General features: G+C 45.4%; 1 protein-coding gene across 1 annotated transcript in view; it reads right to left on the bottom strand.

The window, feature by feature from the left end:
* Nucleotides 1-417: 417 nt before the first annotated feature.
* Nucleotides 418-12,549, bottom strand: part of LOC145348077 (uncharacterized) — a 71,649-nt gene continuing 59,517 nt past the window's right edge. The window contains exons 3-5 of the mRNA XM_080196217.1: nt 7,546-10,925; nt 6,424-6,552; nt 418-1,210 (exon numbers count right to left, since the gene is read on the bottom strand). Of these exons, the coding sequence (XP_080052343.1) occupies nt 10,167-10,925 (759 nt within the window). The 3' untranslated portion in view covers nt 418-1,210; nt 6,424-6,552; nt 7,546-10,166. The remainder of the gene's footprint in view (nt 1,211-6,423; nt 6,553-7,545; nt 10,926-12,549) is intronic.

Genomic DNA, 12,549 nt, shown 5'->3' with positions numbered 1-12,549 from the left:
ATGGGCAGGAAAATGGGAGATTTTCCCACTTGTTTTTTGGGCACACTTAGTGGGATAGATTTTTTGGCACTCTGTGCACCGGGTGATTCATGCCTAACCCTGCCCAAGAGGTCAGCATCAGGGTGGTCCACTGGACATGCACAGGCATGTCAGTGGGAAGGTTGGGGCATGCACACTGCCATTTCCCAGCCCCCCATCATCGCTCCCCCCCCCCACCAATTGTCAGCTTCGTGAATACCCCCAGCCCCAATAGTGTGTTTTTCCATATTATGTCCAGACCCAAGTTGTTATGAGTATCTCTATCAAAATTCCTCTCAAAATTCTCCACGGATAACAGTCCCAACCAACTTCACCAATCTAGGTAACTGAAGCTCCTCATCCTTCTGACCATGCACGAGAATCTTTTCTGTAACCTCCCTTCATGTTTTCGACATCTTTCTAAAGTGGAGTGCTCAGACCTGAAGGCAATACTCCAGGTGAGGCCAGACCATTGTTCTATACAGGTTTCTCATAACTTCCTTGCATCAAGATGTAGAATCTGTTTGGGTGAGGATAATAAATAGCAAGATATTAACCGATTCATGCTTGCAAATCTCAGAACGTTTAATGTTCAACGTAATTCAGTGATTGGACATCACTTGCTAAATTACACCAAGTGCACTATGAATTGCACTATGAGCCAATTCAAGATTATCAATCAGGCTTGCAATGTAGGTCAATTACATTTACTAGATGCTACGTATATTCATACAAAGGAACTTGTAGGCATAAGGAACATGTCCAGGCATTGCTCCTTTTTTGAATTAAAAATCAAGGGAGAACTACCACACTCTGGTGTGTTCTCCAGATAGGAGGAAGGATGAAGAGGATAGAGGTGGAAGGGGATTGAATTGAAGAGAATGGAAGAAGATGAAAACTTATAGATGGGAGAGAGAACAGGTTGAGGAGGAAGAAGTAGGATGAAACATAAGGAGGAAAGAAGAGAGTGGAGGTAGGTAGAAAAGAAATAAAAGTTACGCCCTCCTTCTTGTGTCCCTCTCTCCTGTACATGTGCTGATTCCACCGTTGCACATCACTGGCTTGAATGCTGTGGGTCTTCCTCTTCTGATCTGCTGTCAGCACATCTGAGGCCAGTCTACTTAAATGCTTGATGGCAGGCCGATTGGCTAGGCAACGTTTACATTTTAGCTTCAGTCTTGATCCAGGTGGGCTGAAATAAAATTGAAAAATATGTCTAGGGAGTGAAGTTTGTTTGAATGTGTTGCCTCAATACTCTGCATTGTTTTTCCACCACAATTTTAAATTTTTTTTAAAGAGTGCAGCTCTGCAAGACAGCTCTGTAGTGGCTGCCCCCTCGAGATAACACGTTAAAAGGGTCAGCCGGCACGCTCCCTGTTCTCAACACCCACCACCTTCCCACTTTCCCTGAAGAGCTGAGCCTTTCACATTTCACACTGGCAGCCCACTAATTGGCAAGAAAGCGTGTAATTGTGTTCTGGGACCGACTGCGACCGCCCATGCATTTTGTACTTGCTTCCAGGCCCACTAAATGTGCATGCCTAACAAATGAATTCAGGCATTGGATTCATAAGAACATAAGAACATAAGAAATAGGAGCAGGAGTAGGCCATCTGGCCCTTCGAGCCTGCCCCGCCATTCAATAAGATCATGGCTGATCTGTCGTGGCTCAGTTCCACTTTCCCGCCCTCTCCCCATAACCCTTAATCCCCTCTCTTATCAAAAACCCATCAACCCGCTTCTTAAAAATATTTAGCGAGGCAGCCTCCACCACTTCAACGGGCAGAGAATTCCAGAGATTCACCACCCTTTGAGTGAAGAAGTTCCTCCTCAACTCCGTTCTGAACCGCCCCCCCTTTATCTTGAGGCTGTGCCCCCTAGTCCTACTGTCTTTTTTGAGCGGGAAGAGTCTTTCCACCTCTATCCTATCCATCCCATTCATCATCTTATACGTCTCAATGAGATCTCCCCTCATTCTTCTAAACTCTAACGAGTACAAGCCTAGTTTATTCAGCCTCTCCTCATAGCTCAACCCCCTCAACTCCGGTATCAGCCTAGTAAACCTCCTCTGCACTCCCTCCAAGGCCAAAATATCCTTGCGCAGGTGCGGCGCCCAAAACTGCACACAGTACTCCAGCTGCGGCCTCACCAATGCCCTATACAGCTGCAGCAAGACCTCCCTACTTTTATATTCAATCCCCCTCGCTATGAAGGCCAGCATCCCATTCGCCTTCCTGACCACCTGCTGCACCTGCAGGCTGGGTTTTTGCGACTCATGCACAAGGACCCCGAGGTCCCTCTGCACCGTCGCCTGCTGCAGTTTTTCGCCACGTAAGTAATAGTCCTTCCTACCATTCTTCCTACCAAAGTGGACCACCTCACACTTGCCAACATTAAATTCCATTTGCCATTTCCTGGCCCATTCGCCCAGCCTATCTAGATCCTTCTGCAGACTCTCCACACCCTCCACACAATTTGCCTTTCCCCCAATCTTGGTGTCATCAGCAAATTTCGACACCCTACACTCGGTTCCCTCCTCCAGATCATCTATATAAATGGTAAATAGCTGAGGCCCCAGCACCGACCCCTGGGGCACCCCACTAGTCACCAACCGCCAATCCGAATAGCACCCATTGACCCCCACTCTCTGCCTCCTATTTGACAACCAATCCTCTATCCACGCTAACACCCTACCCCCAACTCCATGTCCTCTGACCTTCTGCAGTAACCTCTTGTGAGGTACCTTATCAAACGCCTTCTGAAAATCCAGAAAGACCACATCCACCGGCTCTCCTCTATCCACCGCCCTAGACACATCCTCATAGAACTCCAGTAAATTTGTCAGACACGACTTCCCTTTAATGAAACCGTGTTGCGTCTGCCCTATCAACCAATTCCCTTCAAGATGCCTCGCAATTTCCTCCTTAATGACGGATTCTAACATTTTACCTACCACAGACGTTAAACTAACCGGCCTGTAATTCCCCGCCTTTTGCCTGGCACCCTTCTTAAACAACGGCGTAACATTAGCCGTTTTCCAATCCTCCGGCACTTCCCCGGAATCCAGCGACGTCTGGAAAATAACCACCAAGGCATCCACTATCACCTCCGCCATTTCTTTCAGAACCCTCGGATGCATTCCATCCGGTCCTGGGGACTTGTCCACAATCAGCCCCTCCAGTCTGTCGCGCACCACCTCTCTAGTAACAGTAATGTCATTAAGACCCTCCAGTCCTACCACCTTTCCATCGCTAACACCCGGCAAATTATTCACGTCCTCCTCCGTGAAGACAGAAACAAAAAAGTTATTCAAGACCTTAGCCATATCCCCATCCCCTACCACTAGGTCCCCTTTCTCATCCGCTAAGGGACCAACGTTCACCCTAGCCAGCCTCTTCCTTTTTATATATTTATAAAAACTCTTGCTATCCTTTTTTATATTAAGTGCTAGCCCAGCTTCATAGCTTCTTCTACCCTCCTTTATCAACTTTTTTGTCAATCTTTGTTGACATTTAAACCTTTCCCAATCCTCTTCTCGCCCACTGCTCTTAGCTACTCTAAATTCCTCCGCTTTTAATTTAACACTTTCCTTCACCTCCTTCGTTATCCACGGCTTATTACCTCTCTTCCTACTGTCCTTTTTAACCATCGGAATAAATTTCTGCTGAGCACCAAGAAAGATCTCCTTAAAGATCCTCCACTGCTCCTCAGCAGACCTACCTTCCAACGCGCTCCCCCAGTCCACATTCGCCAATTCTTCTCTCATCCTACCATACTCCCCTCTATTCAAACAAAGGACACGTGTCCGGGAACCCACTTTCTCCTCCTCCATCTGCAACAGAAACTCCACCATACAATGATCACTCTCTCCAAGAGGATCCTTCACCTCAAGGTCCCTAATTCTACCCGCCTCATTACATAGCACCAGATCCAAGATAGCTCGCTCCCTCGTCGGCTCCAACACACACTGTTCCAGGAAACTATCCCGGCAGCATTCCAAGAACTCCTCCTCGAGCCCACCTCGTCCAACATGGGTCGACCAATCAATATGCAGATTGAAATCCCCCATAACTACTGCCGTCCCATTCCTGCACGCCGCACTTATTTGCGCGTTAACAGCCCGCCCCACCTCCAGATCATTATTCGGGGGCCTATAGACGACACCCACCAGCGTCTTCCTCCCTTTGCTGTTCCTAATCTCCACCCACAACGATTCCACTTTCTGCTCTTTGGCTCCGATATCATCCCTTGCTACCACCTTGATGCTGTCCTTAATCAGCAGAGCTACGCCACCCCCTCTTTCCTCCTGCCTATCCTTCCTAAACACTTGATAGCCCTGTACATTCATCTCCCAGTCCCTGTCACCTTGCAGCCACGTCTCTGTAATGGCCACCAGATCGTATCCATTTGTGTCGATCTGCGCCACCAGCTCATCCACTTTATTCCGAATGCTTCGTGCATTCAGATAAAGCGCTTTCATCCCAGCCTTCTTCTGGACCCTATTTGCCGTAACGCCACCACTTGGGACATCCTCAGCCTCTTCCCTTACCTGTACCCTATCCTTAACTGTAGACCTCCTAACATCACCTACCCTCGCACCCTCCCCCCCCCTAATTAGTTTAAAGCCCTGTCTACAGTCCTCTTTACTCGATTCGCCAGCACTCTGGTCCCAGCACGATTCAGACCAACCCCATCCCGCCCGAACAAGTCCCACCTACCCCAATACTGGTGCCAATGCCCCATAAATTCGATCCCATTCCTCCCACACCAATCTCTGAGCCACCCATTCACTTCCTTTATCCTGTCAACCCTACGCCCGTCTGCACTCGGTTCAGGCAGTAGCCCAGAGAAGACCACCTTGTCGGTTCTACTTTTTAATTCCATTCCCAGCTTCTCATACTCCCTCCCCAGATCCTCAGTCCGCACTTTGCCTACGTCGCTGGCACCCACATGTACCACCACAACCGGGTTCTCACCCTCCCACTCCAGATTCCTCTGCAGCCCAGCTGCGACATCCTGTACCCGAGCACCAGGCAGACAACACACCCTTCTGTGCACTTTGTCATTGTGACAAAGGACAGTGTCAATACCCTTCACCCCACTATCTCCAATCACTACTACGTTCCTTTTCCCCTTCTCTTTGCCTATGTCCTGCTGCATCACTGTACCGTGTGCAGTTTGCTCACCAACCTCACCTGCCTCGTCCTCTTCCAGACTGGAAGCAAGAACCTCAAACCTGTTATGCAGATTAAGAGGCTGAGGCCTCCGCTCCTCACCCCCCTTCCTCCTCCCAGCAGCCCCCTTTTGTTCCTGACCCTTAGATTTAGCCAGTCTAGCGGGGGTGGATGTCACTTGCACCCCACTGACAATGACACCCTCTCTCCCCCTGATGAGCCTCAGTGTCTGTAGCTCAGAGGCCAGCTCATCCACCTTGAGCTGGAGCTCCTCCAGCAACCTGCACTTACTGCAGACATGGCCACTGGGAAGGACCCTGGGGTCCACCAGTTCCCACATCATACAGGAACCGCACATCACATGCCCCTCCATTATTCAATATAGTTTGTTGTGGGAAAAAAAATTTTTTCCTTGTTTTTTGCTGTAGTAGTTTTGAAAAAAAAATTTTTTTTTTTCCTTGTTCTTTCCACCTGGCCTTTTTTCCTCCAAGCCCTTTTTGATATTAAGCCCTAATAGCTCACTCTGCTTCCCTCTCACTCCGCTGCCCGCTATCTACACCAGGCCTCCTTTTAAACTTGGCGCTGATTTAAAGCTGATGGGCCACAACTGCCTGATAATCACTCCCTCACAATTCTTAAAGCAGTAAATACAATAAGTAAATGCTTTAAACAGTTCTACAAAGAACAAAGTGCTTTAAACTTATTTTAAACTGGTTTTTAACAGGTAAAGTCTTAGCTTTCTCTCTGATGCTCCTTCCTCGTCTGCTCCAGCAAACAATGTAAGGCTTCACCGTGTGGACACTTGATAATTAAAGCTGATGGGCCACAACTGCCTGATAATCACTCCCTCACAATTCTTAAAGCAGTAAATACAATAAGTAAATGCTTTAAACAGTTCTACAAAGAACAAAGTGCTTTCAACTTATTTTAAACTGGTTTTTAACAGGTAAAGTCTTAGCTTTCTCTCTGATGCTCCTTCCTCGTCTGCTCCAGCAAACAATGTCATTCCCCTGTTGCATAATAAAACTTTTCCGTAAGGTTTTTTTTTTAAATTTGACAACCAATTATCCATGGCCTCCATGTTCATTAGAAGTTGGGCATTTAATTTGCTAAAAAAGACAAATAACCTCATTATTCACTGCATCATCAAAAGCATGTTTTACAGGAGGAATAGTTGATAAATTATAGATTAGATTGCAAGAACCTACAATTGGTTAGGGATTGCACTGACCTAAAAATGAATAATTTGAACTTTGTTTGTCTGTGTAAAGCCAACTTGTTTGTTTTAATTCAGGTCGCTGAAATTCTGACAATGCAACTGCACATGTGCAGGACATGCTTCAAATGCATTTTGGAAGATCTAATATAGACAGGAAATATACAGTAAATTGCAGAATCCTTGAGATTATTGATAGGCAAAGGAATCTGGGTGTACAGGTACACAGGTCACTGAAAGTGGCAATGCAGGTGGAGAAGGTAGTCAAGAAGGCATACAGCATGCTTGCCTTCATCAGCTGGGGTACTGAGTTTAAAAATTGGCAAGTTATGTTGCAGCTTTAGTTAGGCCACACTTGGAATAGAGTGTTTAATTCTGGTCACCACACTACCAGAAGGATGTGGAGGCTTTGGAGAGGGTACAGAAAACATTTACCAGGATGTTGCCTGGTATGGAGGGCATTAGCTACGAGGAGAGGTTGGAGGAACTTGGTTTGTTCTCACTGAGCAATGGAGGTTGAGGGGCGATCTGATAGAAGTCTACAAGATTATGAGAGGCATGGACAGAGTGGATAGTCAGAAGCATTTTCCTGGGGTGGAAGAGTCAATTACTAGGAGGCACGGGTTTAAGGGGCAAGGTTTAAAGGAGATGTACAAGGCAGATTTTTTACACAGAGTAGTGGGTGCCTGGAACTCGTTGCTGGGCCAGGTAGGGAAGCGGATACAGTAGTGACTTTTAAAGGGCATCTTGACAAATACACGAATAGGAAGGGAATAGAGGGATATGGTCCCTGGAAGGGTAGGGGGTTTTAGTTAAGTCGGGCAGCATGGTCAGTGCAGGCTTGCAGGGCCGAAGGGCCTGTTCCTATGCTGTAATTTTCTTTGTATGTGGCAGCACAATTCAACACAGCCTTTACCCAAACATCCCCCCTTTTCATGATAAAAGAGTATTGTGCAAGCCTGTGCGTTTTAACCTTACTAGTGAATAAAGACACAAAGTCAACTTTAATTACTTAATAAATTATGTTCTGTAGCTACTCAAACAACAGTAAATGCTTGCAAAACATAAACCAAATACTATGTTACTTAAGGTTGATTTCCACTTGCAATTAAAACCTGGCCAGGATTTTGTTGTCACATGGAATCAGTTCTTTGTTCTCTTCTTCTTCCAGATGTTGTCCCTCTTTATGAGCTTGGTTCCCTGATTCTTCACACTGCCTTTCTGAACAAGCTCTTTATGTTAGCAGAGATAAACTCAAAAAGCTCCATAGTAACTAGCCAATGAATTGATCAGAAACCCCAGTTGCATTGTTCGATTAGACAAATCAAATAGAGCCAGAGTGGTGGTATTGGTCACTCCAGATTCCCATCATATCAGTCCCTTAAGTGCATATTGTTTACATTCCAATGTGCATATAAAGAACACTGGCTGTAAAAGTGCTTAAAGAATTCCGCCGTGCCAAAGACAAACTGTTACATCTGACACCTTGTGTCCTTTAACAAGTTGAAGGCCCACTTGGCCCCAAGAAACCCCAGCAAAGTGAAAAAACAACTTTAATTAAGGTTTGCTGGACTGAAGATCTTTCAGCATATTAAAAGTTAAATCCCTGCAGACTATTCAGGCACAAGAGAAAAAACACATGCAATTTCCATTACAAATTGTTCCACACACATAGTCCAAATAAAATCACAAGTGAACAAGAAAACTTTCTAGTCTGTTCCAATTTTTGCTATATCATGTACACCCATTACACAAAAAAAATCTTTAAAGTGCTCAGTTCTTGTGTGTGAGTTGTTGTTGGCTGTATATCTGGTCTCTGCTGCTTCCTATGGTAACATTTCCAGGTATTCTACTGGTTGTCACTGACAGCAGCTGGTCTAACTTCAAGTAGTCTGAAGAATAGTCGACTGTGACAAGATGATCAGTTCCAGTGAGAGTGAAGAAGTCTACTCCAAGCTTCATCCATGGTCTGTCTGGGATGTCATTAATTATCGGCAGCTATTTATCTTACTTAGCTTGATCTTTGTTACAAGCACCGCACGGGCTGATGTGGCCCTTAATCTCATTTCTCATGTTTGACCAATAGAGCACTTTTCTTTCCTTCCTCAGACTAGATTCCATTCCTTTATGATTTGTATGAATGTGCTTCAGCATTTCTTATCTCTTTAGGGATAATGACCCCAGTCCCTTTGTACACAATGTCTCCTTGAAAATGATTCCATCTCTGTCTGTCCAATACTCTCTTACAGCCACAGGTACGTCCTTGATGGTTTTAGGTCATCCTTTCATCACAACTTCCTGTAACATTTGAAGAGTGTCATAATTCAGGTCAGAAACTCAAAAGTATTTTATGAAGTCCGCTTGGATCAGAAGTTTTGCACTTTGAATTTGGCTAGGGTGAGCATGAGATGTTTCACTTCAGGTATGATTCAACTGCCCCACTAAGGGCAGGAGCCTTTATCAAGAAAAGTTTATTTAAGAATACAGTTGTGTATAGAAAGAAAATTCGCAATAACTTTTACCAATTACAACAAAGAAAAACCAATGATATTGCATAACCCTTAACAAGTATACAAAATGTTCCAGTCAAACAAACTTCCCTATACAAAAGCCTTGCCACAGGTTTAGCACAGAAAATACAAAGACTCACGTGATGCTGAAACGTAATCCTTTGGGTGGAGAATTGAAACTCTTGACTTCCCAGCATTGTAACTTCTAGCAGCCCTCTTGATACACACACAGACCAGCTCAAAGTCAGAACAGCTTCCCAGAAAACATGATTTTAAAAAAATTAAAGGTACACTCACATCACAAAAGTTGTATCACATTGTGTAGTTTGCTTGATCTGAGCAACACGCTTGTCTGTCAGATTCAATGTTCCTGCTGGGTTAACGATTCCAGAGCATGTTGTGCTGTTGCCTCTTGTTAAATCTGGAAAATTTCACACTCTGTACCAGCATCATCACTTCATTCAAACAGAGTGCAACACTCCACAGCAAGTCGGTGATGTACACCTGCTTCGCTTGCTGGTACTTCACTTCTAAATGATATCTCTGCAAATGAAGTCACATCCTTTGTAAACACTTGAGGGCAGATAGAAGTGGTTTGAGAAAGATGCTTTGAAGTGACTTGTGGTCAAGATTCTACTATCACTTTCTCTCTTCCAAGCTCACAAGCAAAGGCAATATCCAGAAACTTTTCTCAATCTGTGCATAGCATCAGTTTGTGTTGATGCTCTGGGTGCAAACACAACTGCTTGTTCTGGCTGCACGAGGATTGCTCCAGGTCCTGTCTTACTGGCATCTCATTGCAGGGTAACTTAATCACTGACATCATAGTACCTCAGTGTTGTTGTCACTGGTTGTCTGATGTGAGTGAAAGCTGCTTTTTGTTCTGTGTCCCAATAGCACTGAATTTCCTTTCCTGTGAGATTCACACTCTCATGACAGATTGAACAAAAACTTAGAGAGGTAGTTCACAAACCTACAAATTGTTCAACTCTTACACATCTGTTGTCAGTTCCCTCATGGTTTCACTGATGTTCCAGGATGTCTAACGACTGTATGAAGGGGCTTTATTACAGAACTCACAGCAATTGCATTTCGGCCTGTGTGTTCATTGTGCAGATGGTATGCTGGCTGTGTAACAGCTTTGTCATGTACCTCACACAGATTGACTTCTCCTTGTGTGAATCCTCTGGTGTCTCAGGAGGGGCAAAGATGCCACAAAAACTTTACAGTAACATCACACATCAAGGGTTACTCCACCATGTGACTCCTCTGATGAAGCAGGAGGTTTGATGACTGTGAGAATGATTTGCCACATACGTCACACTTGAATGGTTTCTCCCCTGTGTGGATACATTGGTGTCTGCGTAGATTCGATGAACCTGAGAATGATTTATCACACACCTCGCATGTGAATGGTTTCTCCCCAGTGTGAGTACGTTGGTGAATGCGGAGGGTGGCTGACTCAGAGAATGACTTATTGCACATCTTACAGGTGAATGGCTTCTCCCCAGTGTGCATGCGTTGGTGCACGCGGAGTGCCGACGACCATGAGAAGGATTTAGTACACACCTCACAGGTAAATGGTTTCACCCCCGTGTGAACTGGCTGATGGACCAAGAGTTTTGAAAATTTTGTGAAAGCTTTGTCACATACCTCACACTTGAATGGTTTCTCTCCAGTGTGAATTCGTTGGTGTACATGAAGGGTCGATGACTGTGAGAACGATTTGTTGCACACCTCACAGAGGAATGGTTTCTCCCCTGTGTGAATGCGTTGATGTCTGCGAAGGCTCGATGCCTGTGTAAATGATTTGTCACACAGCTCACATGCGAATGGTTTCTCTCCTGTGTGAATCCTCTGGTGAGCCAGAAGGTTGGAGGCCTGGGTGAAAGCCATCCCACAAACCACACACCTGAAGGGTTTCTCTCCTGTGTGCTTCCTCTGGTGTCTCAGGAGGCTCGAAGATGTCATGAAAGTTTTATCACACATCTCACATTTGAAGGGTTTCTCTTCCATGTGGCTGTCCTTGAGGTCACAGTGTTTGCACCAGATGCACTTTGTGTGTTAGGAGATCTCAAAACCCTGTGGAGCCCTCCACACACACCTTGCAGTTGAACAGTCTCTCACCTGTAGAAATGAATTAGTGATTCATGAGGTTCGGTGAAGGGTTGAAGCTCTTACCACACTTGGGGTCTACTCACATTTCTTTCCAGCCTCACCCTGACCAATCACCCACAGCTGAACCTTCGGAAAGGTTGGCTCTGATGGAAGCTTCCACACCGATGACCAGTTTCAGGTCTGATGATGTCAGAGCTGCCCTGACATGACCAAGTTCCAGATGATGGTTTCACTGCCCAACCTTCTCTGTGATGAGCAATGCTGTCAAGGGACTGGATGTGTTCCCACAGTTGTGCAGTTGTTCCTTGGGTGATGGTCAGGATCTGCGGTGTCTATCCTCTCACCACGAATTCTCTGGTGTTGTACGGTGCAATCCTTCTGTAAAACAGGAAAAGGAAATATGATTTCCTCTGACTCTCTCTCCTCCTTTGCTGAAGGGACTGACTCCTCAGTTAGAGACTGTTCCACAGTGAGTGCCAGTCTGCTATTCCCCTGTGTGGGGGATCAGATACAAGTCCTTTCTTTTTCGGCACCTGACTCACACACCCTCCATTTCCAGCAGGGAAACTGAATAGTGACTAGGAGCAGACAATATAATTACTTTCTTTTCTCCACCCAGACTCCCATCTTCCCAGGCACCGTAAGGGCAGTGGAAAAGACAATCGAGCAGAGTGTAAAACGGGCTATCAATTCATTATGAGCTTATCTTGTGCTGGTGAAGATTCTTAGAGTATGTGTTTAATATAACAACGCTCAGGAGAAATAATAATTCAATGGAGATTTCGAAATTTCTTCCTTTGTTTTCAAAAATTATTTGAAGAAAACACACTGGACAGGAAGTGCTGGAAGCTAAGGAAAACATTGTTTCAATGTAGCTGATTGGAGGGTTCTGGTTTATCCTGGGAAATTAGACACACTGCACTCAGACTCACCTATCAGACACAGCATTGGGTAAAATATCAAATCCTAGCCCAGGCTTCTGGGAAAGGCCAAGGTCTTCAGGTAAAATCTTTAAAGAAAGGATTAGGGAAATGGACTAAGGACAGATCATGGGTATCCATGAGGTGCAGTGAGCCATCAGTAGCAGCAGGATTTTATTTTACCACAATTCACAGCCCTCATTCCATGATTATCATCAAACCAGTAGATAAACGTGTCAGGCTCCTTCTCTTCTTCTTGCCTCTGTCTACTGCCTCCTCTCTAACTGCTGAGATTAGAAACTACATCACGAGCACAACTACATCCCTCTCTCCAATGCCAACCCCTACCCAATCCAGAGGAGGACTGAAGCCTGAAGGTGTATCCATCAGTATTCCAAGACACAGTTGGCATTATCTTATGACTTTTTATCTAATTGTTGGGCAGTCGTGGAATTGGGAGAGTTCCAGATCCGTTGTTAGGGTGCATTAACAGCCCTCCTCCATAAACACTCTGGCTGCAAAATTTTGAGCGAGCCTATTGCTTGTTGCAGAAGCCTGTGGGGGGGGCTTTACATGCCCGACAGTCTGTAGAG

Source organism: Carcharhinus amblyrhynchos, chromosome 9, assembly GCF_965287045.1.
Source record: "Carcharhinus amblyrhynchos chromosome 9, sCarAmb.v2.hapA, whole genome shotgun sequence".
Classification (NCBI taxonomy): domain Eukaryota; kingdom Metazoa; phylum Chordata; class Chondrichthyes; order Carcharhiniformes; family Carcharhinidae; genus Carcharhinus; species Carcharhinus amblyrhynchos.
The sequence above is the reverse complement of the archived record's forward strand: the minus strand, read 5'-3'. Positions and strand labels throughout refer to the sequence as shown.